This window comes from Salarias fasciatus, chromosome 7, assembly GCF_902148845.1.
Source record: "Salarias fasciatus chromosome 7, fSalaFa1.1, whole genome shotgun sequence".
NCBI lineage: Eukaryota > Metazoa > Chordata > Actinopteri > Blenniiformes > Blenniidae > Salarias > Salarias fasciatus.
This window is the reverse complement of record NC_043751.1, coordinates 28,781,966-28,808,193: the sequence shown is the minus strand read 5'-3', so window position 1 is coordinate 28,808,193 and position 26,228 is coordinate 28,781,966. Positions and strand designations below refer to the sequence as shown.

General features: G+C 41.2%; 1 protein-coding gene across 2 annotated transcripts; it reads left to right on the top strand.

The window, feature by feature from the left end:
• Window positions 1-8,443: 8,443 nt before the first annotated feature.
• Window positions 8,444-24,831, top strand: wfdc1 (WAP four-disulfide core domain 1). 2 transcript variants are annotated; one of them, XM_030096458.1, is made up of 7 exons: window positions 8,444-8,942; window positions 18,379-18,574; window positions 22,320-22,403; window positions 23,664-23,804; window positions 23,891-23,944; window positions 24,092-24,151; window positions 24,345-24,831. In XM_030096458.1, the coding sequence occupies exons 1-6, from the start codon at window positions 8,850-8,852 to the stop codon at window positions 24,148-24,150; spliced, it is 627 nt and encodes a 208-aa protein (XP_029952318.1). In that variant the 5' UTR covers window positions 8,444-8,849; the 3' UTR covers window position 24,151; window positions 24,345-24,831. The 2 variants fall into 2 exon arrangements, with proteins under 2 accessions (XP_029952318.1, XP_029952319.1); XM_030096459.1 differs by having other exon boundaries at window positions 24,092-24,155.
• Window positions 24,832-26,228: the final 1,397 nt, after the last annotated feature.

Below are 26,228 nucleotides of genomic sequence, written 5' to 3'. Positions count from 1 at the left end.
CACATGAAACGGCAGGAGAGGAACATTTTCTGTGGCTCACGCTGAACGCAGCCTTCACTTTCTGGAACACACTTTAGCTTTGGCGTCACTTTGCACCACAGAAAGAAGGAATGTGCAGTAATCGTGTCGGGAGCATAAAAGTCATGGAACCAAGTGACTTATTTGATTTTCAGAAAGAAATCACAAGGTTAGAATCTGTTTTCTCAAAGTAACTTAGTTACTGAATGTTTCTATCCTTCACTGCATTACTGCCATGAGTGGACAAATGCTGGATTAGCTCTAATGTACCTTTGGCTCCCTCCAGTGAGAGGCTACTGATATTGCATTTGCAAATTATCTACCTGCAAAAAAGAAAAAAAAGCATTGCTGCTATATTGAGGCACACAGAGGATTGAATATTTTATCTGGAAAAGGATTGAAAGAATATGACCCAAAGAACTATATTACATAAAGTTGCTTCATCAAATTTTAAAAATTAAGCAAAGTCAGTCATGCTCTCCTAAAAGGATATTTTAAAACAATATCAAAAAGATTAAACTGTTGGAGCTCATAAGTTCGAGTAACGTCTGGCTTAGTTTAGTCCCAGAGCAGCCTGAATCTGTGCTGCAGTGTTTGGAATGTGCAATCATCAAGAAAAGTGGCTTCATAAACCCCGGCAACAAGAGGCACAAGATAAACATCTTCAATCCGGTGCACTGCAAACACACAATAACAAGCAGAAATAAACATGTCACTGTCCATAAACCTGCAATAACAAACTCGAAAGGGAGAATTACAAACAATAGCCCACACTGAAATCCCTCCCGCTCCAACACAAATACACTCACAAACACGCAGCTGCTAAAGTATACAAAATATACTGACACACACTCACTCACACACACTGCAAAGACATGACGCTGCAGAAAATAAAACCTGCTGCAAAAAGAGCTGGTTACAAAATACCACAAAGCTTTGATCTACGAGACGAGAACAAAGACATAATCCATGTTTCATAGGAGCCCTGCATTGCGCGCACGCACGCACGCACGCACGCACGCGCGCACACACACACACACACACACACACACACACACACACACACACACACACACACACACACACACACCACACACACACACACACACACACACACACACACACACACACACACACACACACACACACACACACACACACACACACACACACACACACACACACACACACACACACACACACACACACACACACACACACACACACACACACACACACACACACACACACAGCATTTCATCGTGCAAAAGTTTAGCTCTGACCTGAAGTCTAACTTTAACCTGCACATAAAAGCAAGTTAGCCCTGAAGCCACATCCTGACCCTGACGGATGTGCTAAAACCTGCAGGGTCAGACCCCAGCTGAGCATCTGGTCGAAGGCTTGAGACCCCACAAATGGAGCAAAGCCAGGACATGCACACACATTCTTCTTTTCATCCTTCGTGAGCCTCAAAAGGTTTTTTTTTTTTTTTTTTTTTTTTTATAGTGCAGACCAGTGGGGTACTCCCTTCTTTCCACTGGGTCTACAGCTGAGTAAGAATCAGAAATGCTTTAGACTATTTATATCATTAAAGCTTGACTGCATTCACACACATTTGAGCAGCATTAGTTGTGCGAACCGCCTTGTGAGTAAAACTACCTTGAATCTGAACATAAAAGTGACTTAACCCCAAAACTATGCATTGATCCATAAAAACATTGTGTGTCTTCAAAGGCTTCAGAGCACACAAACCGAGTAAAACTCAACGTTCACAATCTTGTTCTCATGCTTTGTGAAGCCTCAAGGCATTTTTTTCTTTTTTTTTGTTCTCTCACCTGTGGAGTCTTCCCTTTCCAGTGGATCTGCATCGCTGGAAAAAGATCAGGCATGCTTAACTGTGGCTTCTACAGTAATGTCATCCGAGCTGAGTGTGTTGCTCTGAACATGACATAATGCCTCGTTCTAACCCGAACGAAAGAGCAGCTCAGCCCCGAAAACATCTCGACTCTTAAAAACATGCCAAACATTGTCAAGATCTGAAAAGTGGAGTTTGGTCTCAGCTTTCAGATCCCACGAATGAAGCAAGAACAAACAAAGATCTTCTTGTTTTTATCCTTTGGGAACCCCAAAAGGTTTTCGGTTTTTTTTTCTCCAATCACTCGTGGACTGCTCCCTTTCCAGTCCGTCTAAAGCTCTGGGAAAATCGTGCATGCTTAAGAGGAGTTTCTAGTAATTCAAATCAACTGGAGGCACACACACTCACACACACACACACGCAAGCATGCACGCACACACAACTGACTGCCAGGAGGAAAATAAAGGAGGCCACCTAAGAGGAAAAGGTTACTGCAGGTTTAAACCATAAAAGAGCATTTTTGGACCAAAAGTCTGCTGTGACTCAATACTTGAGAAAGCCAAGTGCTTTCATGACGTACCAGGCTCGCTGAATCCGTGCTGCACTTAATAAAGTAACATGTCTTACTGAGCAACACAAGAAAATTACACAAAATTGTCGTAGAGATTAAAGGTTTTAATCAATCAAGTTGATTTAAACTTGGAGGATCATGCTGGAATGTGGATAGCATGTGTAAGGGACAGGCCCCGCCCTCCAAAAAACTGTTAAGAGGCAGTAAAAACATAGATTTACTGCAGAGAATTACATGTAGAGGTTGTCGATCAATGAGAAAGGGAGTCAGTTTAACTCTCTTTTTCGTGACGTGTTCCAGTAACACACTCAGCCAGTCCCTGTCACACTCAGAGAAAACACACCTTTTCTGAACTTAGGGTATGACGAAAAGATCCAAATAAAACTCATTCGGGAATTTATCTCTCTTCTAGTCTTGCAGCTTCATCTACATAAACAATGAAATATCACCAAAGATCCTGGGATGGCGACTGCAATAAAAACAAGCTCTTTCTGAAAAATCACCACTACAAGAGATCAGCGGCTGATAGCAAATCTGATTTTGTATTTGTTATTTTACTACCAAATCTTCAGAACAATCATGTGGCTGCATGGCTGATTTCAGCTCAGAGAGGATGAACAGGAAAGATCAACCCTTGTTGTTGTTGACTTGACTTGTTGCACCTGCTGGACGTCTGAGACGGAGGGAAACAGTAGTGATTTTAATGAAGCAGATTCAGGGCAGCAGCACACTCCCTGCTCTGACCAACTTTGTGCTTTTGGCTCAGAAAGTACAAATATCTCATGAAAAAGGACTTTAAAAGGATGCACTTTGCTTTTTATTTTATTTTAGAGTTCACATTTGTAATTTCGGTGGAAATATAAAGTTGAATCACTGTATCCACTTTTATTCTTTTGCACTAAAGTACCTACATTATTATGAGAACCTGTGATTAAAATGCCAGTTTTCAACTCCAGTGGTATGTGTGCAAGTGTGTTGAAGAGGAGAGAAGGGAAAAAGCAGCAGCGAGTCTAAATTTGACCCTTTCAACATCAACTCCAATAAAGCCGGAAACACGGGAAGAGCTTTGAAGTGTGACGGCTCTTACGGGTCACTCTGACCTCTCGCTGGAACCCCTGGGCTCAGGGTCTTTATAGAAACAGCTGAAACTGTTTTCTTTTCTTTTTTCCCCCCCGACCTCGGGGTCGAGTTGAGGAATGCTGCACAGCTACCTGAGTTAAGAGCCGTTTGGTAGCGAGCCGAGAGAGAGGAGGGAGAGGAGAGAAACCCGGGGGATGATTGGTGAGAGGGCCGTTTCGAGCGAAGCTGGCGAAGGAAAACACGGCGCTGGAAACTTAAAACTGAGAAGGAGCCTTCAGGGAAGATCCTGACCGGGGAGAAACTTCCACATGACATGAAAGTGAGAACGCAACTTTACAAGAGAACAGATGCCACCAATTGAGATTTACACCCATACAGGGATTTCAAAAAAGGCATAAACAGAAAGCAGAGCAGCACAGATGAGATTTTAACGTCGTGACTGTTTAAAATTGAGGAGAAAGTCAAGCCGATAGTGAAAAATGATCATTCCAGTGGCCAAGGATTTAGCTGCATGAGGATAAGTAGCAATCAGACCTCCACCCGACCTCCAGCACTGAACCCACAGCACGCAAAACTGCTTCAAACATCAGCAGTTCCGTGTGCATGTGCAGGGACTCATTGTGAAAACAATAATTACGCTGTTGTGGCATTCTGGGTGATTTTCAGAAGTTTAACTTAACAACTTAAGTGAGCAAAACACTGCAAAGAGTTTGTGCCAATCTGGCTTTCTGTGGTCTACTTCACCCTGCAGGATCACGGTGAGCACTTTAGTTCTGCGTTTTCTGGTTCTAAAATCTGTGAGTAAAACATTGCTTGAGTCCGTACTGGTGCCTTTTCATTCATTCTTCTTTAATCTGCAGCTATTCTGTCCTCCACCATCCTGTTGTCTTCCTTCTCCACCTTGATCTTCTTCACCTCCCAGGTTTCCATCAGTCGGTGCCAACCCTCCTCTTTAACCAGCTGTGCCACTTTGATTCATCAAGCCCATTGTATTGACATCACCAGGAGACACTTAAAAAAGCCCAACAGGCATCTGATATACAAGGCACAGTACAAGTATGGGATTTATTATACTGGTGAAGTTTTAGTAGAATGCATGCAGGTCGATAGCCTTGTGAAATCATCCCTCCTTGTCTCCTTACGGTTGAATAAATTGTGAGTAATAACACAGTTCAATGTGTTGACTGCAGCCATATTGCATGTGTGGACGACGTAACATCAAATAAAAACATGTGCCACTGGTGAATAGAGCAGGTATTGGGCCTGCTATGGTAACAGATCTCCTTCCTTATGCATTACAGTGCACAAAAAGAATCACATTACAAACAGAACATATGTAATTCCACTATATGAAGCTAACAAAGATCATGAAGACACTTCTAAAATCAGTGGTTCCCAAACTAGAGTTCAGGATCTGTTTAAGGGCAACAGTAAAGATTCAACTGCTCTGAGATTTCCTAAATTATAATTGTAGAAAACCACAAAAAGACCATTTCAGGAATCCAGAGTTCACTGAACCAGCTGCACCTTGTCGCTGTAGGCCTGTGAGAATGAGCGTTTCTACCAGCTTCACTATAAACTCAAACTCAACTGGACTCAGTCAAAGATCATGTATATCTGCCATATTCTCTCATTTCAGAGGTTCAGGGCTCAATTCAAGAATTTGTCCATTCACAGACCTTTTACAGTGGAGCACAGGAATAGTTGGTCTAAGTTTTTGTTTTTTGTTTTTTTGCCTGCTTCTAGGCTGAATTACAAATTGTGGCTGAAATCTGCATTTTTCCAAGTTGTCTTTTCAAGTTCACGCAAAATTTTAAAGATGTTTATCCTGAAATTGTCAGAAATACAGTGTGTTCATGGTAATGTTCTTTGGTCCGATGGGAAACATCTGAAAGAAATGAAATCAGGTCAACTGGACCTGGTCGTATGTCTTGGTTACTGTACTGTTTTGGAAAATCACAGATGTGAGAGGGAGTCTGCAGCCTTTCTCAGAAGGGATCTGGAGGGATTTTTCTGCAGGGAGGGTCAGGAACTGCTGCTTTAGACCAATACTGACCTGAAAAAAATGAAAATTAAAATGAACCAGACCTATTCGACCATGCCACAGTATTAGAAGCATTCAACATAAATAGTCCTGCTGCAATGAGAGGTGTCAATCTATCCAGGTGCAAATTGGACTCCAGTTTCAAAAACAGCCGGCCGGTTCATACCAAGTAATCACGGATGACCCCTGACCTCCTAAGTTGACCTCTGACTGCAGCTGACAACCCCGATTTGGAATGAATGACTTTGACGAGCTTCTGTTTCAGCAGAGCGACACAGGAGAGGCCCAGCAGAAGAGCCAGCGAACTGAGATTTAGATTGATCCACGGTGGGCCATGTTTAAAAGAACATTACGCAGTAGGTGAATCACGATAACTCTGTGACAGTTTGTTTCTTATCTTTCTGGTGAAAGGGTAGAAGGCTCACATGCAAAGCAGGTGAATTTATTAAGGCACAGCTCTCCACAACACAAGGATCGTGATTCATGCATAACGGAGAGGATCATTATCACTCCAAATAATAAAGCAAAAACAAGCTCGTTTTCTGGAGCCACACGGCCGTGACGCTCCTCATTTCATCAGCTCCAGACAGGAAATTTGGCACTGAAGCAACCAAAACAAACTGCGATGTTATATTTACTAAAAAAAAAAAAAGTCCAAAAATGAGTGAAAGAGTATAAATTATGTCTGCTGTTTCAAACTGTAGTTACAAAACTGCATAAATGCAAGTTACAATACAGTTTAAATGCATTATCTTCATCTTTAAAGGTAAAACATGTTTCACGCGTCCAGACAAATCTTATTTGTATGGAGTTAGTGACTGAATTTGCATTACACCATATAAATAACTCGTCTTTTTAATGGGATATGAAGGATTTCAACTCCTGCCATGAATAAACACAGGAGTTTTGGATACAGTAATAATTTGGGATACTTGATTATATTTCATCTTCATCATCATTTTAGGGCTAGAGCCAAAAAAACCCCACAGAGTATCAACACAACAAATAGCAGTGGATGAAGCCCCGTTAGCTCTCCAAACTCACATATTCCATCCAGATGCAAAAGCTGGCCATCATTATCAAACATATGCCTCGCATGTTTTTTTTGGCGGGTCCAGAAATCCTACTGGCCGAATCCATTTAGGCATCGTTTGTGACTGAGGCACTGCCCTGTCCGCTGAGCCAGAGCGCACTCTGGACGGCTCCCAACTATTACACCATGAATCAGACTGGAATTAATCTCCAGCGTCGGAGAGGAGGCGCATGTGATACGAAGCCCCCCGGGACCTGCAGGCGCTCCGATGCATCTTCGCCTGTCAGATGAAAGGAATTTTCTATCAAGTGGAGTTTATCTGCGCAGGCTGTTTTCCCATCAGCAAACTTTATCTCTGAGGTGCTTTCCCTACTGTGTCTCTCCGGAGTCTCCACTTTACACACTCATCAGTCACAAATAAAAATAAACCTCAGTGTGTGAAGTGTGTGAAGGATTGTATTCACTGGTATGTGTGAATCTGTGTGTTCAAATAGCCTTTTGGCTGGACCGGCCCCTCCACACCCTGCTCATGGATTGTTTATCTAATAATGGTGTATACTGTACATTCCACATTCAGAAAGGAGACAGGATATGGATGATGAATGTGACGGCACGTCTGGGAATATCAGCAGACTGTCTACGGCTGCCGAATTCCTCTCCGCTCCAGAGGACCAGGCTGGCCTCAAATCCAACATTTCTGTCTCGGTAGCCAGAGTGTCATTTCCTCAAAGGTTAGCTGGTATTTACCTTTGAAGTATTTCAATATTCCAGACTGTTTGGAGGGGGTGATAAGGGTTGCACAGCAGGTTGTGAGAGATAAAACACTGCTGCGGTTTTCAAACACTGAGTTCTCAGAAAAACAGAGTGGAACGTAACATCCACATGCTTAATAATCATTTCCAGTAATGGACACTTTCAATCCTCTTGCTTTCTCACACATCCATTCATACAGTCACTTCCCTTTCCCCACTATCTGCAGCCTCCCCCCCGGTCTCCCCCGCTCTTTTTTCTTTACTCTGTCTTTTGTGTAAGTGCAGCCGGGGCCTCCCAGTGACATGAGCCCTGCTCCTGTAAAACTAATAATGACTGAGATTTGTGCGGGCTTAGCATTCTTTCCCCCTTTTCAGAGCAAGACACTCCGAACGGAGCGAGGGGAGGAGATAGAGGTCTGATGGTAAGGTGGGAGGGTGAGACCGGGGTACGAGGGAGGAGGTGGTGTCCTAGTTTGAGAGAGAGAGAGAGAGAGAGAGGAACTTGTGATGTATGTGAAAAAGGACGACCAGTGGAGCACAAGACGGGGGAAAAAGAGACAGAGAGGCCCCCTTTTTTTCCCCGAGACACAGCACATGCTTTCATTCTGCATGGGTCAGTGCTGCTGCAATCACACTGCATCCTCTCAAAACACATTAAACACAGGAGTGCATACTTTCACACATTCAAAGACAGATGCACCAATACATTTTTAGCCCAACTAAACTTGATAGAAAACAGTTTTTTTGTTAAATATTAGGAATGTTCACACATGCAGTGGTCAGTTAATGGTTAATATGCATGTCCAGCCTGTTCAGATCACGTGAATAGCAGGAGAGTTCATTCCCACTGAAAGAATATCACCCACACACACACACACACACACGCACGCACAGAAAGCCAAACATGTCAAGAAAACTTTCTGGATAGAAAATGTGGAGCAACTGCACGTTGATACAGCTCTGACACATTTCAGTGGAAATCACCAGATGTGCTGGAAGCCGCGACACGGGGGTAAAGGGGGAGGTCTCACTTCCACTCACTGCCCTTCCCAGCGCTCCCCCCTTCCCTCGGCTCGGCTCCCCTCCTCTCTCGCAGAGACATGTGCGCTCGCTGTGCCAGCACACAGCTCCAGATCGGCACGGCTGATGCACAGACAGCTGCCGTTACTCCGCTCCCCTGACTATTCTTTTTCATTTCTCCTCCACACTGCCTCCATTCATCCCTGCTGTACTTTCCCCTTCCGTCCCTCCGCTCTGTCATTCTGCCCTGCACTTTTCCTACATAAAGGCAGGTCCTGTCGGAGACCGGGGGGGCTTGTGTAACTCGGGCCGCACATGAGCGCCCGAGAGCCGTTGATGCTTCCAGCTGGGAGGACCTGCACGCAGCCACGGGACAAACTGGAGTGAGGCGAGGAAGAGGGGATAGCTCTGAGACAAGAAGAGGAAGAGGAGACATCTGCAGCGGGCGATCGGAGTTCAGGTGCAAAACCCAGACGATGCTGAGTTCACTGGTGCTGCTGCTGTCCCTGCTGGCCCTGTCCACAGGAAGTGATGCCAGAAGGATCAGGAAGAGAGGACTCAACCACAAGGTGAGGCTCCCACCACTCACCTCTGACCTCTGACTTCTGTATTTGTGCACACACGAGTCATGAAAGACTGCACATTTCTGCAAATCGGTGAAAGCGACCAGTACAATGCTGGCTCTGTCGCAGCGAGGCACTTCACACCGCGAGGGCAGATCTGTGGTCGAGGTGAGAGAGCTGCAAGTTGACCTGTGACCTCATGTAAAAATAAGGGAGAGAATTAGTGTTAGCATTTACTTGGATCTTGAAGAAAATGTTTAGCATAGTTCAGCAGTCTATGTCCAGAAATATCTGAATCCATTTCCAGCATGTCAAATGCAACAAGTTGCAATTCAGGAATGCGAGCTGAACTACTTTTTGCCTCATAAACTGCAGCTTCTTTTTGTATTTTTCTTCTATGAGGTAAATAAGGTGGGCTCTTTAATTATTTCTAAGTGATGATGATGACAAATCGTATATTTACAGATATGTAAATGTAATTCTTACTTTGTAATATGCTTTAATTAAGAATTACTACTTTATGAAAAATTATCTCACTTTTTCTATAAAATAAACTGTCTGTAAATTAGGGGTTTTACAAAACTTATGGTCACCTTCTAAAACGCTTGTTTGTTAAAGTGACAATCACCCTATAATTAGACACAAACTGTCGAAACAACCACGTTTTCATGAGCCGCCACATAAACATGCATGCAACAGTCTAATGCATGAGAACAGTACCAAACAGATTCATTTCACTTTGAAAATTCACTCCACCTCCTGAAAAAGCAGCTGGAGAGAAAAGCTCGCTTTGATTCTGAAGCACAAATAATGAGCAGCTGAAAGTCAAATGTGCAACAGGTTGGAATGAGTCGCCGATTTTCGAGTTTCCATGTGAGTAATTGAAGGGCACACAGGATGTGCAGCGTTTGCTGGAGTGTGTCTGTTTGTAGTGGATTATTAGGGCAGGAACTGAACTTGCCGACCAGGCCCCTGCTTGTTAGCTCGGCTCAGTGTAGCTGATTGATCATCTCTAACAAGGGCTCGCTGTGGCGCTCTGCCTTCTCCTCGGCCACATTTCATGCGTCTAACTTTCTGACTTGTTCACTCCCCTCGCTGGCTGCTTTCTCCCTCTGGTTCGCAGCCTTTATTTCTCTCCCTCCGGCACACTGTGCACGGCTCCCTCAGGTTGCTCTCTCCTCTAAACTCTTCCTCTCGTCTCCTCCGGCTCTCGGGATGGGCCAAAAGCACCGTCTTGCTGGACTCGGCTTCAAAGCTACTGTAATTGGAACATGCTGAGACAGCCGTCCATATGGAGTTAGCCACGATCCCCTGAACCTTTTCATCTCCGCATCTCTCCATCTATCTTTCTTTTTTTCCTTTTGTCTTTCCCACATGCACACAATAACAAACCCTCATTCATTCAACGCCGAGGCTTTGCAGAGAGGTAAATTATAGTCACTGTGTCACATTCAAGCTGCACTTGAGAATTAATGTGTCCCTAAAGGGAAATATGTGATTAAATTAAATATGTGATCGAGCTAAATCCACCAGGATGCTCAGCTAGTAGAAAAAAAAAAGACAATAAATCAGCGTTGTGAAACATCTGGCCGGCCTGGGGAACAATCCCGCCGGCAGGAAGATCAAACGGAGGCCTCAACCTGCAGTATTCCAGTGGAAGTCACCGCTATTCTTACACTGTTCACATTGAACTGCAGGATTTTAGAATAATTAGCAGACATAGAAGGTGTTGTGCTGAAGATCGGCCACTTCTACAGGGCAATCTGATTAACAACAGGCTTCTGACAACTTGTCACTGTAGCAACAAAACTACTTTTATTCAGGTTAATAATGAAGCTTTTACTGTTGTGTATTCAATCAATCAGGCCCCGTTTACACAAGATCATTTTAACTGACGATGTCAAGTTTCTGTAGCATTTTGGTTGTCCAAACAAACAAGTTCAGAGTCACTGAAAACACAACTTTTTGAAAATGCTTCGAATCCATGTCTGTGTAGACGGGTGAAAACACAACTTTTTTAAAACGCTGCTATTGGGCATGCGCACCACAGCATAGTAAATAGTTCCACGGTTTGTTCACACACGTGAGGAGAAAGACAGTAACACTAATCCAGACTGGCGTGACTTCCCGTCCAGACTCTCCTGCATTCGGTAGTTTTATAGCTGACAGTCACAGCGTTAACAATCCAACTTCTTCGTCTGCCTACACGAACGTCTGTGTACTCGCACCTGTTAATGTTTATAGCGTATTGTTCTGTGCACGGTTGTTTGTGTGGTTTCACTACAAAAACAAACAGCGCCTACTAGTGGCCCTACATGAAAACCCTCAGATCTGTCTGTGGGAGAAAATAAACAACTGCAGCACCTCAGTCTGTAATTTCATGAACACACAAGTCTCATTTAACAGCACTGTATCACACACACACATGCACACGCACACGCAGATTGTTTAGTCTTCGCAGACATAGCACAGTCTGGCTCAGACATCTGCCTGGACATGTCAGCGTGCCGAACGTTTGCATTGTAAATCTTTACAGTTCAGAGTGTGATGTGATGAGGGGCGCTCCGGCTGGCAGCACCTGGTTTTAATACAGTCGTCCTGCAGATGGTCAGAAACACTTTTACTTCCTTCTCTCTTTCTTCTGGTAGGCTGTTTGCCTTCGCCTGAGGCTGCTTTATAAAAGTCGATTCACGCACTCCTGAGCTGTTTCAAGGAAAAATGACCCCAAGTCAAGACAAAATGACCTGTTACAGCCTCCAGTGGTCACCAATAAGAAAACAGTTTGCAGTGAAGGGAGTGAAAATGATGAGTTGATTGCAGTAGTAGGGCATCAACAAACTTCTCTAAATTACAGGAATACTTGGCGGCACACGGTTGGGCCACACTTCGTCTCCATGGCTGGACTCCGGCGTGAACAGTTCATGATCCCAAAGTGACCCGAATCCAGTGAATGTGTTCATGGATGTAATGTAAAATATTATGCAACCAAAGCAAGCAGGCTGAAGACTTAGATGAATCAAACACTCCAACTCTAACTCGAACACTATCTTCTACTGATTAGATAGAAGACAGTGTTTGGTCCGTGTGACTTTGCTGCGTGACACATCGCCCGATGCAGAATATTGACACCTGCCTCACGACACCTTGAATGTGTGACCACATAATAACGTGGCCTGGATGGCAGTGAAAAATAAATGCGGTAAAATCAATTATGAGTAGGATATAGATTTGGGAAAAAAAGTTCACATTTGGGGCAATTTTAAACCCTGTGGTGACACTTACCCAATAAGTAGGACAGCAGTCTTTCTCTCATGCTGTTCCTGCGTCTCACCAGGTTTCCTCCAGGTGCTCCAGCCTCCTTGTGACTCCAAATCTAGCGAGTCTCTGTGTGGAAGAACACACACCTTTGAGTCATGTTGAATTAGTTTTGCACACAAATACAAAACTTTAGCCTAACTTCACATTGTTTTCTTTTTTTTTTTTTTTGTACGTTAGTGGTGAGAGTCAACAAAGAGCAGGATTTGCAAAATGCTTCGCAGCTGTGAAAACCATCAGTGTGGTATTTAAAAGTGCTAACTTTTACGTGGTTTTTCTTTTTAAGTTACTCCAATTAGCTTGCCACAATGAATAAAGATCGACAACTAAAACAGCCTTTTATATACATGAATAAAGTGTTTAATAAAAGACAGAGCCAAAATAGAAGGATTTACTGAAGCTTATTAACAATTAAGCAGCGGCGTTTAACTGCCTTTTCAGCAGCTGCTCCAGAAAACACACATGACGTACGCATAGTTAAGTTACTATCGGCTAAACATCTTTAGACTGAACAATGTGTCACTGAGCGAAACCAGTCAGCTCCAGAAAACCACTTTTGAAAGATTTTGTCTTCCCCTCAGAAGTAAACTGGTCTCACTTTGGAAGTCGTCATGACTTAACGTTAACTGGTTCACTGCTGATAATCTCAATCGCTAAGGAATTTGTATGCATTAAGGTTGATCTTACGATCCCAAAAACACAAAGCATACAGTCCTGCATTTCATAAACATGCAATATTTTTCATTTTATAGCTACATGCATGCACAAAAACAACGCAACTGTCCACAATCTGTACTGAAGTCCTTCATTCATCCGTAATTGAGACCCGCTTTAGTCAAATAGTGGAGTCATTGTGCAGTGGAGCCAATCCCAGACGACATGGGGCAGCAGGCAGGGTACAGCCGGGGATCATGTACATCATGGGGATAATACACTTTTCATAACTACAGCTGATGTAGAGGCAGCAATTAAAACACATGCTCTTTTACGGTGGAATAAAGTTTCTGCACACATGGGAACAACATGGAACCTCTAAACTGAGACAACAGTGCTTCACACTGCTGCTGCAGCCCAGTTTTAACCACAGTCTCTTAAACTTCATGAGTTTCTTGGATACATTTTTAGATAATTACTTTTTGAAAGATTTCTGCTGTTTTCCAGTTAACCTGAAGTTGCCGACTGGCTGTTGGAGCTCTGGGAAAGGATTAATCCCAGTCAGATGACATGAGCCCGCTGGTCAATAGTACATTACCGGGCTGAACGGGAGAGCTGATTATCTGCCACAGCTTCAGATGCATAAAACCAATATAAAAACATTTCTTTCAGCTCTACTGTTTCAAAGCTGTTTCTTCTTCTTTTTTTAATCATGCCACTACTAATTCTGTATGTATTGTAGCAGATAATATTTTTCAAACTGTTTCCCCTCAAAACTAATTGGTTACACTCACAGTTAGGTTTACTTCCATGGTGTTGTGTGAGCCACAGATCACGTTGGCTCACCCCCGCTCGTCTGTTTTTCAAGGTCAGACGTCGCCGCTTTTCCCAGCCGTGCTTCTACCTGTTAGGTCTGTCAGCACGGCTCGGCGTCCTTCACTGAAACTCATCTCTGCCTGATTTGCAGCCTGTCGGCTTGCTTCCCACCTCAGCCTGCTGTGTCTCCACACATCTGCATGTCTGTCTGTCTTTCTGTCAAACTGACTCCTGATACAGAGGTAAGAAATTAACCTTGACAATGCAGGTTGTCAGGTTTCAGTAAACACTCTGGGTTTTAGTGTTTGTACATGTTTGCACAGTCTTGATGCTTCTCTGTCTTATAAGAGCTGCTCTGAGAGTGTGTGTTTGTATTCATCCTTGCACAAAGGAACCAGAAAAGCTTAGTATCTGTCTAACATCTCAACACTGACCCACAAATGATCAAATGCCAGCTTGGTTACGGATCAAGAAAGATCCCCAAGTGGATTCGCTTCACAAACTCCCAATAAATGACAAAGTAAAAGGCATTAAAGAGAGATGGGGATCAGTGAGGAGAGCAGACACTGCAGCCACCACCATGCTATAGCCTTTCAAAAATCAACAACAGGAAAAGAGAGACACAGAAAAAAAAATGCGAGGAAGTGAGATAGAGCAGTACAGACAAAGACAAGTAGAGAGAAGAGAAAATATGCCCAGGGATAGACACCGACATCACACACAAGCCTGCTGGCAGCGTCTCTACGGGAGCCCGGCACGGCAGACCGGAGCGTAAATAAACAATGTGGAACATCACAGAGATTTGTGCGGGATTGTGCAGAGGAAGCCAGGATGTAAAGCCTGGCAGACGACAGCATGAAAGCAGAGGGAAAGACACAGGATGAGTCCTGAGAGTCAAGCAGCTACACTGAAAGATGAATGATGGGCAAGGCAGGAAAAAGTAATGAAACAAAAAAAAGTTTGAGGCTGCGTTTGTAAAGTCCAACCAAATGAGAATGAATTACTTCCTGTATTTGTGGAGTAGTGTTCATTTGTGCTCACAATGCAAACACACACTGACCCATAAACAGGAAGGGCATGTTTGACCTTGGGCAGGACAGATTTACTAGAGACACTGAGAACAGATCGGATGTGAGACAAGGGAAAACGGCAGTCGTCATTATGCAATTATCCAGTCAGAGTGGACTTTGTAGTGTTCATTCATGGATGTAAATGTACAGGGAGACACTGTTAACCACTGTTAAGCACTGTGTATTTACAGTTATTACTGCGTCTCTAGATATAAGGCAACCAGTATGGCTTGAAATGTTTTGGGTGCCAATTCAGCGCAAACAGATTTTCAGTGACTCACATGGAGAGTTTCTCCTGCTGAAAAATAAAAAGGTTTTTGAGCATATCGATGATCTTTTTATTTTTTAACCGGTGTTCAGTGTGAGGCACACTGCTAATGGCACAAAGCTGGTGGAGTCATCTTTACAACTAGCTTCCTCACTCTGACCCTAAAGGAAGATCTTAGCATGTACAAGTTATAAAACACAGGTGTCAAACATAAGGCTCGTGGTCCTGAACCGACTCGCAAGAGGTTCAAATCCAGCCCGCAAAACCAAAAAGCAAAGTGGAGACGTTTCATAGAAAATATTTTTTCTTAAAGTAAAATTTCTTTCAGAGTAACAGATAAAACACAACAAAGAGACCTGAGCTGAGATGTCGGTGATGCTGCCAAGAAAGAAAGCAAATATCAAACTGGCCTCAAAGCCGTGCGGTCAGGGAGCGTTTGTGAAAACATGCAGGATGGAACAGCTGGAGGAGAAGTTTTTTGGACAGTTCACTTTATTTTGCTTCAGAAAGTTTTATTAAAATTGACTTTATGTTAAGGTTGCAGTAATTTTCAGTTGTAATTGTTTGGTTTTGCAAAAATATAGACATTTTTATCAAGCATAGTCTGCGCCACAACAAAGAAAAACTTAAGAGTGTAAATTTAAAGGTTATTAATGGCTCTAATTTACCAGTTCAGCCCCTTGAGATGAAACTAACACCCTGATTTAAACTTAAAATCCAGCCATAAGCTGAGTACAAATCACTCTTGACACAACTACTCTTATCTCACAACTTTAATGAGCAGGATCCCAAATTAACTTTTACAGGCTGAGGTTTCGCTGTTCCCTCCACAGCCAAGCACTGTAAACTTTCTCCCATCGAACCTCATCCAAACCCCCAAACAACCCAGCGAGCTCGCACGCAGCTGCCAGAGCGAATTACGGTGCGTTTAACGTGAGCACACGTACAGTGTGTGTGATACCACCGCCGGTGCCAAACATTTGCTTTTGTTTTTCCAGGCGGTTCGGGGCAGCGGCCTGTAAGCCTGCCAAATAAACAGCACTGCTTTAATGATCGTGTGCAACCCACAAAGCCATTATCTAATTACAGTCATATTGTGGAGCTCGCTCTTTTTGGAGAACTCTGGAATCCCCAACAGAGTTCAAGAAATTCACCCACATTACTATAAAAGGCATAAGAACACTGGAAACACCGATTCTCTGATAGTGCAAGTTTACAAGGCGAGTTTTCAGGCTCATTGTGATCTACTGTCAATTTACTGTAACATAAAGTTTTTAAGCCCATTAAAGCAAACTAGAAACAAATCTTTAACTCAAGAAAGATTTCTGACAAAACCAGAGGGAGTGATGTTTCCAAGATATAAACAGGGGTAATACTTCCTGCAGAAGTTTGCCCAACATGCCCTTTAGTGATGAATCTTTAAGAATAAATCATGATAAACAAACAGTAAGTGGAGTAAACTGTTATACTTCAGTTAAGCACCACTTTCAGAAGTAAATATAATGACATAAACAACAGAATGGCAGGCCTATGTATAAAGATGTCAAGGTGGATGTGACTGAAGTCAGTTAAAATTAACTATATCTGTCATTGTGAACAAGCAGGAAGTTCTATATTCTCCCCGCTACAGAAATACATCTTTACATGAGGTGAATCAGGGGGAATTAGATGAGTTCTATCATGGTTGTGTCAATTGACAGTCTTGCTTTACAAACTTAAGAATAGACTTTTCATTTTCCTTGTCAGGTCTGCGAGTGAAGAAATCAAAGAGTCCAACAACAACAAAAAATAATCCAAGTAGTTACAAAAACGCTCCAATTGTTAGGATTTTCTGCAGCACATGTGGTTTTATTGAACCATTTTCTGTATTCCTTATTCAGTTGTTCAGTACAAAAAAAAAAAAAAAATGAAATGAATGGAATTAAGTAGAAATATGACCACACTGCTGCTTCATCCAAGTGAGAGTGTGAGAGAGTCGGTGACAGCTGTGCTTCTTGGGAGTTTATCATATTTCCGATGTGTGCAGAATCTCTGCACTGAGTCAGAAACACTACAGGAAACAAGAACTGATTACATTATCCTCTACTCTGCATGCAATTGCTAATGAATCTTCTTATCCGCCGTGCACGGCTGAGTGTTTGTGCACAGCAAGAGTGTGTGAAGTGCGTCTGTTTGGCTCAGGGGTCGCGTGACCTACTTTTTCCGCCTCGCACTCACCGGGAAAGTGTTTAATCTCACAGTCGATCACCTTCTGAATCCGGGTCGAGACGCTCACCGGCAGACACGCAGAACAAACCGAACCGAACCGAACCTTCACGTCTGGCGGTCCGGTGCCGCCCCCTGCTGGTGAACACCGCGCACTGCAGGGATTCTCAACCAGGCCTAAAGGAAACGAGGGGCAAGATGGGAAATTAATCAAAAATAGACAGTTCAGTTTGAAAACCACATAAAATAAAGCAGAATGTTTTATAATGAAATATTGTATTACAATAGGCGAGATAAATATCATGCTAGTAGGGCAAAATTACAAAATAAGGTATAACAATTGCTGCGACAAGTGTGACAGCTCGATGCTTTAAATAGACTGACTGTGGCTTACATGTTCAAAGTCATAGTTCCTGACGAGAACTTATAAAGTGTCGACATCAGCTTCCACCATCAGCCTTGAAATGGAAACACCATCAAAGAAAGCAACTGGTTTCATCACCTCTGTTAGTTTGTGTCAAACTCTGCCTGCAAAGCTGAAGATATATTGAGATTTGCCATCAATCGACTCTTATGAGAAGGGACTTGGACATATAGAGCTTCAGTAAACATTTATATTGTCTCTGCTGAATGAATAGAGTTTCATAATGTGCTCATCTTGCCTTTTGTTCATGATCAGTCGCTGGTTTTGTCTTATCCTTAACCTGCTGTTTGTTCATTACAAAGAATTAGAGTTAGAAATTCTAAATAACACTAGATGGATATTTTGAAAGATATGGCGACAACGTTTACAGCACATTTTTGTCTCAGCCGTATTTCTTTGCTCCGTATTTCTTTGCTTCTTTTTCATCCCAGTCAAGATAGTTATTATCTTTGCATATGGCTTCAAGAAAAAAATGAGTATTTATCTTGAAGAAATGACAAACTTGATTCAGATCAAGCTGTTATGATTTAATTTGGGATTTTATTTCTTTTTAACCTCTCCTTGTCCAACTCAACCCTTTTTGCTGGATATCACTCTCGTTATATGAATCATAATTTTATAATTATCTACTTTATAAACCCTCCTTTTCTTTCTAAAGTGTGTCTGTTTGTCTCTTTCTGTGTGTCTCAGGACTATGAATATGCCAACCACCCCCAGTCCACACAGCACCAGAAGAACGACCGGTGTCCGCCGCCGCCCCAGATGCTGCCGGAGAGGGCCTGCGAGGTTCCCGGCTGCCGCTCGGACTCCGAGTGTGAGCGCCATAAACGCTGCTGCTACAACGGCTGCATCTACGCCTGCCTGGAGTCGGTTCAGCCTCCTCCAGGTCAGCAGAGTCAAAACACTTCAGATCACAGCACCGAGTGTCCGAGACTTCTTCAGCAATAGATAGTAAAAGCCTGTAATAAGAAAAAATATCTTTATAGAATGTACATGAAACATAGAACGAAAGAAACTGAACTTCGATACAAAATATATAAGAACAAATTATTAAAAATTATAAAATGTAATAAAAGATTATATTATTGTAAAAAGTTAGAACAACACAAGAATAACATTAAAGGAACTTGGGAAGTGTTAAATGGAATAATCAGGAAGGGAATCACAAAACAAGGATACCCAAAGTTTTTTACTGAGGGAAATCAAATTATCAACAAGCCTGAGGAAATTGCAAATTCTTTGAATAATTACTTCGTGAATGTTGGAGCCAACTTAGCCAAAGGAATTGTTCAACTACCTAACACTACTGGAATTGATGACAAAATAATCCCAAACAATGTAAAATCTTTCTTTATCACTGGCGTACACGAAAATGAAGTAATTGAAATTGTTACCTCTTTCAAAAATAAGAGGTCCACAGACTACAACGATATGGATATAACCATGGTAAAAGAAATTATCAATTATATAGTTGCTCCTTTCACATATATCTGTAACCAAAGTTTCTTAACTGGCGTCTTTCCAACTAAAATGAAAACAGCCAAAATTATACCAGTTTTCAAAACTGGTGACAAACATCAATTCAATAACTATCGACCAATAGCTCTACTACCACAACTTTCAAAAATAATTGAAAAATTATTTGTTAAAAGACTTGACCATTTTCTTGACAAATATCAACTTTTATGTGAGCAGCAGTATGGGTTTAGGACAAACAGGTCAACATCAATGGCTGTGATGGATCTAGTGGAGAATTTAACCACAGCAATCGACCAAAAAAAATATTCAGTTGGCATTTTTATAGATCTAAGTAAGGCATTTGACACGATTGACCATTCAATACTACTAAAGAAATTAGAACGATATGGGATCAGGGGGGTTGCTCATGATTGGATAAAAAGTTACTTATCAGAAAGAGAACAATACGTACAACTAGAAAATATAACCTCAGTTAAAAGCCCTGTTACTTATGGAATACCCCAGGGATCAGTACTGGGACCTAAGTTATTTATCCTTTATATAAATGACATCAGCTATGTCCTAAAAAATATTAATTGTATTTTATTTGCCGATGACACGAGCCTGTATTGCTCTGGGCATGACCTCGATAGTCTTTTGCATACTGCTGAAAAGGAACTTGATATTTTGAAAAAATGGTTTGATACCAATAAATTATCGATAAATGTGAACAAAACTAAATACATAATTTTTGGCAACAGAAAAATTAACAAACAGTGTTGCATTAAAATTGGCAGTGTAGAGATTGAAAGGGTGGACTCCACAAAATTTCTAGGAGTAATACTAGATAATAAATTAGGCTGGAAAATGCACATTAATACAATCAAGACAAAAGTGTCTAAAACAATTGCCATATTACATAGAATTAAACACTCTGTGAATAAAAGTGCTCTTAAATTACTATACAACTCTCTGATCCTCCCGTACCTTAAATACTGTGTGGAAACCTGGGGGAATAATTATAAGACATATATGAATTCAATTTTTTTACTCCAAAAGAAGGCAATAAGAATTGTAACTCAGGTAGACTATTACACTCCAACCAATGATCTTTTCATACAATTAAAGTGTCTTAAATTTCAGGACATTGTAAATCTAAACACTGCTCTAGTCATGTATAAGGCTCATAACAATATGCTCCCTCACTATATCCAAGTCTTGTTCAAACCCAGAGAGAGACAGTACAGTTTGAGAGGGGACATGATTTTCAAAACAGCTTCAGTGAGGACCAGCTTGAAAAGTCGATGCGTTTCGTTTAGAGGTGTCAATTTATGGAACGATCTGGACGATATAGTAAAGGGCTCCAAAAATATTCATACTTTTCAAAAAAAGTATAAGGCCAGCATTCTAAATAAATATAGAACTACTGTTTAAACTAAGATACCCTGGAAACCATATAAAGTACAAAAATGACTGTAATCTAATTTCGTGTGTGTTTGTGTGTGTTTGTGTGTGGGTGTGAAAAATTGGGTGTGATTTGAACATAGAATAGTGTGTGGGTGCGGGATGTGTGAGGGTAAGACACGCTGAGAGGTGAAATTTAAAAAAAAATAAATAAATTAATAAATAAATCAGGAGAAGAAGAATCAATAGCTGGATGAACTAGATCGGTTGTAGTTCTTTAGTTATTTTCTTTTTGAAAATATATTTTGTTGCTGTCATGGAAATAATTATGTTGCTAGGGGTAGGCGATACAAGTGATAAACTTCTGCCTATACCCTTTCAGTCAATGTATTGTTTTAAGTGTAAGAATTATGTTTCTTGTGTTTTCCTGTAAAAAGATGACTGAAATAAACTTAACTAACTAACTAACCTTTGCTTCAGGCAGCAGCGATTAATGGAAAACTGGCCAAAGGCATAATCAATCTGGACATCCTGAGTGTAATACAGTCAATAATGTGAAAACGTCCATAATGAATAATAATTCTCAATGAATGAATGATAATGATGAATATTTGATGTACGTATATAGAAAAAAAAACAGATCTATATTTGCATAATTGTATTATTGGCTGCAGTTACTTCATTTTGAAAAAAAAAATATTTTAATGTTATTTAAATCATGTGATCTATTATAATACCGGCTCAAATGTGGAGTGGTTTCACCTCTGGGTGTTATTGAAGATTAATTGAAGAAGACTTTCTTTATTTTTTTAAATGTTACATTTCACAGTCAGTGTAAATGAAACACCAATATATGTTATTTATATAGAAGAACATTTGTTAGGAAGAGTGAAAACAGAATAAAACTAGAATTTGGCACTCAGAGCGCGCAGACCTCCGCCACAGCTCAAATCAGTCACCAACAACAATAAGAACACCATATATAATAAAAAAAACATTTTATTTCTTCCCAACACAAACAATGTATGGGAGAAAGCTGTTTGCTGCATGTTCATATCTCAATGTGTTGCCTCACAGTGACTGACACTCCGGAATCCCCCTATTTTCATCTGTTCTGGATCCTGGTATCCGGAGTACTTCCGTGATCTGGATCAGCAGCTGATATCTGTTAGAGTCATTGAAGAACTGACACTGTAATTGTTGCTAAGCCCCCTTGTCATTTATTGTTGAGTTATGCCCAACTATGTGAAAGACTGCCCTATCTCTCAATGATAAAGAATCCTTTAAAAAATTCCTGGATCCAAACAGTGATCCGTATCATCACCAAAATTTAATGGATTCTAAGTTAGCCCAAGACCCACCTTTCCACAAAGTTTCATTGCAATCCGTCCATAACTTTTTCTGTAATGTTGCTAACAAACCAACCAACCAACAAACCAACAAACATGATTACACAACCTCCTTGGCAGAGGTAATGACTAGATAGTCCATGATTTATACTTTCAAAAAAAAAAAAGTCTAAATGGGAACAAATTCTCTCTGGATGTCCAAAAAAGCTTTCAAAATCTGTTTGTTTAATCCTGTTGGTCTACTACATTGTCTCAAATTAGCATTATTTGGAACAGTGATGAGTGCTGCAACTTCAATTGGTTTATAATGGTGAGTTTGAAACAGAAATGTGATAAACAACTATAGAGTTTAAAAGTTGAAATGAGACCTTTTCCTTTTTCAGTTTTGTGCTGGCTGACTTGTTTTTTGTTTTGGGGCAGTGCTGGACTGGCTGGTGCAGCCGAAGCCTCGGTGGCTCGGGGGGAACGGCTGGCTGCTGGACGGTCCCGAGGAGGTTCTGCAAGGTGAGAACCACACCAGGAAGTGACCCCGAAGGAGTGGTGTTTGAGGATATTCAGTGTAAAATTTACACCATCTAATACAGTTCATTAGACTGTCAAAATCATCATTTTATTCACATTTCAGCCTATAAGCTCTTTCTAATAACAGAGAAAACTCCTGCTTTATAGCTACATTTCCTCACAGAATAAACTTCATTGCTGTAATGTTTATATAATTTATTGCAGATATTTTACACAAATTAAATCAACTAACTACCTTATTGACAAAGGTATTAAATAAGGTTAAAAAGTAACTGATACACTTGAATTACTATTTTTAGTGGAGTATTTTTAACAGTACTTTTACTTTGGTTTCAATTTAAGTGATGCATTAATGAAATTAATAAGTAGATCCGTCAGAACGATTGTTTTTGGCCCCAAAGAAGGAGGATTAAAGGCCAGTGCTCATCTTGACTCCAGGTCGTTCAAGAAAACAAATGAAAGAGGAGGAATCGAATTGGGGTGTAATTATGAATTCAGACCTGAAATTCAACAACCACAGGAGGACATTAACAAAAACTATTATAAAAATTAGAAGATTTCTGACAGAACACAGTTCAGTAAAACTTATTTTCAGGCCTTATTACATCATTTTTTGATTTACAGATTTTACTAATTAGTATCCGAGCACCAGGAGTGCATAAGAACCTTAATGGAATTACTCAGAAAAATTTAAAAAATTCTCCTGACAAAACAAACGAGTTCATGAAGCTCTAAATGTTCTCTAAAAGTTACCAAACTTGGGAGAAACATCAGAGCTGGCGGAAAATGTTATATTTTGGGGGAAATACACATGTGACTGGTGAAATGGCTTAATGGCATTACCTGCAAAATTTAAAATGTTATAAACGCTTCACCTGCGAAATTTTGGACACGCCAAACACCCCAAACAAAAATTCCCAAAAAAGTCTGAGGACACAAAGAAAATTCAAAGCAGGTTGGCTATTTGGAAAAATATGGGGGAATTTATACAATTTTGACCCAAATTTACACATTCCATCTGGAGAGACGTCATCCTGGAGGTGAAAGTCTGACGGCATGGCCATCACATTTAATATTTTTTGCTATGAAAGACGAAGTGCAGTATAATCATTCTCATGTCTTTGGTAATCTTAATCACTTATATTAATGCATTTTCTTTATTTCCCTGTAAAGCGCTGTGAGCTGCCTGCACTCTGAATGCCGCTGTAGAAATAAATCTGCCTTGTCTTCCTCACCCCAAAGCCGAGGCCTGCAGCACCACCGAGGATGGAGACGAGCCTCTTCACTGCCCCACTGGCTACGAATGTCACATCATCAACCCGGGAAACCCGGCTGCTGGCATCCCCAACCGGGGACAGTGCATCAAACAGCGCGGTAACTCTGGTGCGTCTGCAAGGCTTCCTCTGTCTGACCGACCTGAGCCCAAGTCCTTCTTGTTTTGTGACTATCTTTTGGTTGTGTCTTTACAGATGGACGAGGCTTGAGGCACAAATACTATAATAAGGACTACAAGGACTACTTAGGTCAGTAGTTCAACCTCTCATAAGACTAAGAAACAGATTAAGAAACTTCTTCTTTCCTTTAGAAGTAATAGATATTAATTCGTGGTGATCATTACATTAATATTTCATTGTTTCACACTATGATGGCTTTTTCCTTTTAATTAACAGGTACCGGTTCAAACAATGCAGTCGGATATGAAAAGCATCACCACAAGCACCTGGGATAAAGTAGGTCAGAAGCCACTTTATGTTGTCATATTCTGTTTTCCAGGAGTACCACACTCATTTGACACCATAACAGTTAAATGAAGGCATAGTCCTTTAAATTTTAATTTTTGCAGCTTTCAGCTTGCAACTAAAAACAGAGCGACTCTCTCAGCTTTAAAGAAATTCTAATGCTTTTTATTCCCTCTGCTCGCAGAGCAACCTGATCAGCTTCACCCTTGACCTCGACCCAACGCCTGACATCAACACGGCCCTGTTTGATCTGCTCACTCCTGAATCCAGGTCCTCCTGACTCCTGCACCCACGGCCACAGCTGCTACCTCTCTACTCTCGCTGCAGTCCCATCATCATGCAAACTCTGTCAGGGAGGCGGGAGACGCCCCCAAAGCACACAGCCAAAGAAATATGAGGGTGGTTCGGGTTTTTTTAGCCTCTCTGTCTGATGATTTACAGACGAAGGATGGTGGTGGTGGTGGTGGTGGTGGTGGAAGCAGAGAAAAAGGCAGAAAACAAGGCAGCAAAGTGGTTTTACTAAATATCTCAAAAGAAAAAGGACACTTGTAGCTTTTCTCCCTCTCAGCCACAGATGTAGTCTTTCACCTCAACACTGCTCGGCCGGTAAAAACAAGTCCATGTGGCTGTCAGTATTCATTCTCTAAAAAAAAAAAAAAAAAAAAAAAAAACACTCAGAAGAGAGGAAATCCAAGCACTGTGTTTTCTTTATGGAATTAAATCTGAACATGATTTAATATTTGACTTAAAAGGTTGAGAAATCAAAATTTGCTGCAGTTTTTTACAGCTGTGGAAAAAAATGTTTGCCCAGACTTTACAAAGATCAAACGGTTCAGTGTTCATCTGAGATACTCCACTGATGAAGTGACAGAACTGTATGGATCTATTGTCTATGCAAATCCAATTTCAGTCCTGAAAGGAGGGATTTTGGGTGGAAATTGTAAGTTGACATTCCTGACATAGATTTCCTAAAACAATGCTTCTCAATAAAGTAAATGTGCTAGTTCTGTATATTTAAGCATTTCACAAGGTGTGTGTGTGTGTGTGTGTGTGTGTGTGTGTGTGTGTGTGTGTGTGTGTGTGTGTGTGTGTGTGTGTGTGTGTGTGTGTGAGGTACATTAACAATACCAGTGGGGATCCTGGGCTCTTTTGGTGCTATTCTCAAACTAAACCTACTTTTTCTGCCGTTAAAGACGCGGATGGTGCTCCAGTGGAATAAACTAAACTGAAGGCGTAAAACAAAACAACTGTTCACGCGGAACTAAAGTGATGTGTGAAATGTGGCTATCGGATCGATGCAGCCTTTACTCTAAATAAACCACATTAATCAAAGAGAAAGTGTCTTTTCTTGTTTGTCTCGGGTCTTATGTGACACATGTTGAGAAGTGATCAGATTTCAAGTAGCGATACAGCAACATTAAAGCACTACAACCCTAAGAAGATAATCATGTAAAATGCTAAAAAGCAATGGTTCTTTTTGATTTTCATGGATCAGTTGAAACTGACTTGGCCTTTGTTCCTGTTTTTATTTCCATGTCAGCAGTGAAAAGTCCTGTTTTTGGTACATCTGCACCATCATCCAACAGGATCCCTTCATACTTGCCATGCTTTCTATTAAGAGTTTGTAGTTTTCTCTGTGTAGATTATTCCAAGCAGTTCAGTTTCCTTCAATAAAACATGCATTTAAGACCAAATTGTGACTCTGAAAATGCTCATAGATGTAACTGAAGAGAATGTGATTATGTTTTTGTGATGGACTGCCTCCTGAGTCAGCTGGGAGCTGAATAATCCAGTAGAAACATACAGGAGATGGATGATGAGACACTGCTTCTCTTGTAGGCAGAATGTTTTCAGTACAGCAGTGTCTTCTTGGTCACCAGGGGAGCACTGTTTGGACTTTTAGGGAATAAAGTAAGCTGTTATTTCACAGACCTGAAACAAATCTCAACTGTCAGTCAACTGTATGTCTTTCACTGGGGGTTTTGAGGCTTTGTTTTTTTTTATTTTTGGACATTTCAAGGCGCTTGGTCCAAATAAAGCAACTTTGACAAATAAGTTGATTTAATCA

What these genes read in the sequence shown, in the direction of transcription:
- wfdc1 (XM_030096458.1), top strand. Translation starts at nt 8,850, where the DNA reads ATGCTGAGTTCACTGGTGCTGCTGCTGTCCCTGCTGGCCCTGTCCACA. An exon ending in AGAGAGGACTCAACCACAAG is followed by an intron (nt 8,943 to 18,378) that starts GTGAGGCTCCCA and finishes TGTGTGTCTCAG; the next exon opens with GACTATGAATATGCCAACCA. An exon ending in TCCCGAGGAGGTTCTGCAAG is followed by an intron (nt 22,404 to 23,663) that starts GTGAGAACCACA and finishes CTCACCCCAAAG; the next exon opens with CCGAGGCCTGCAGCACCACC.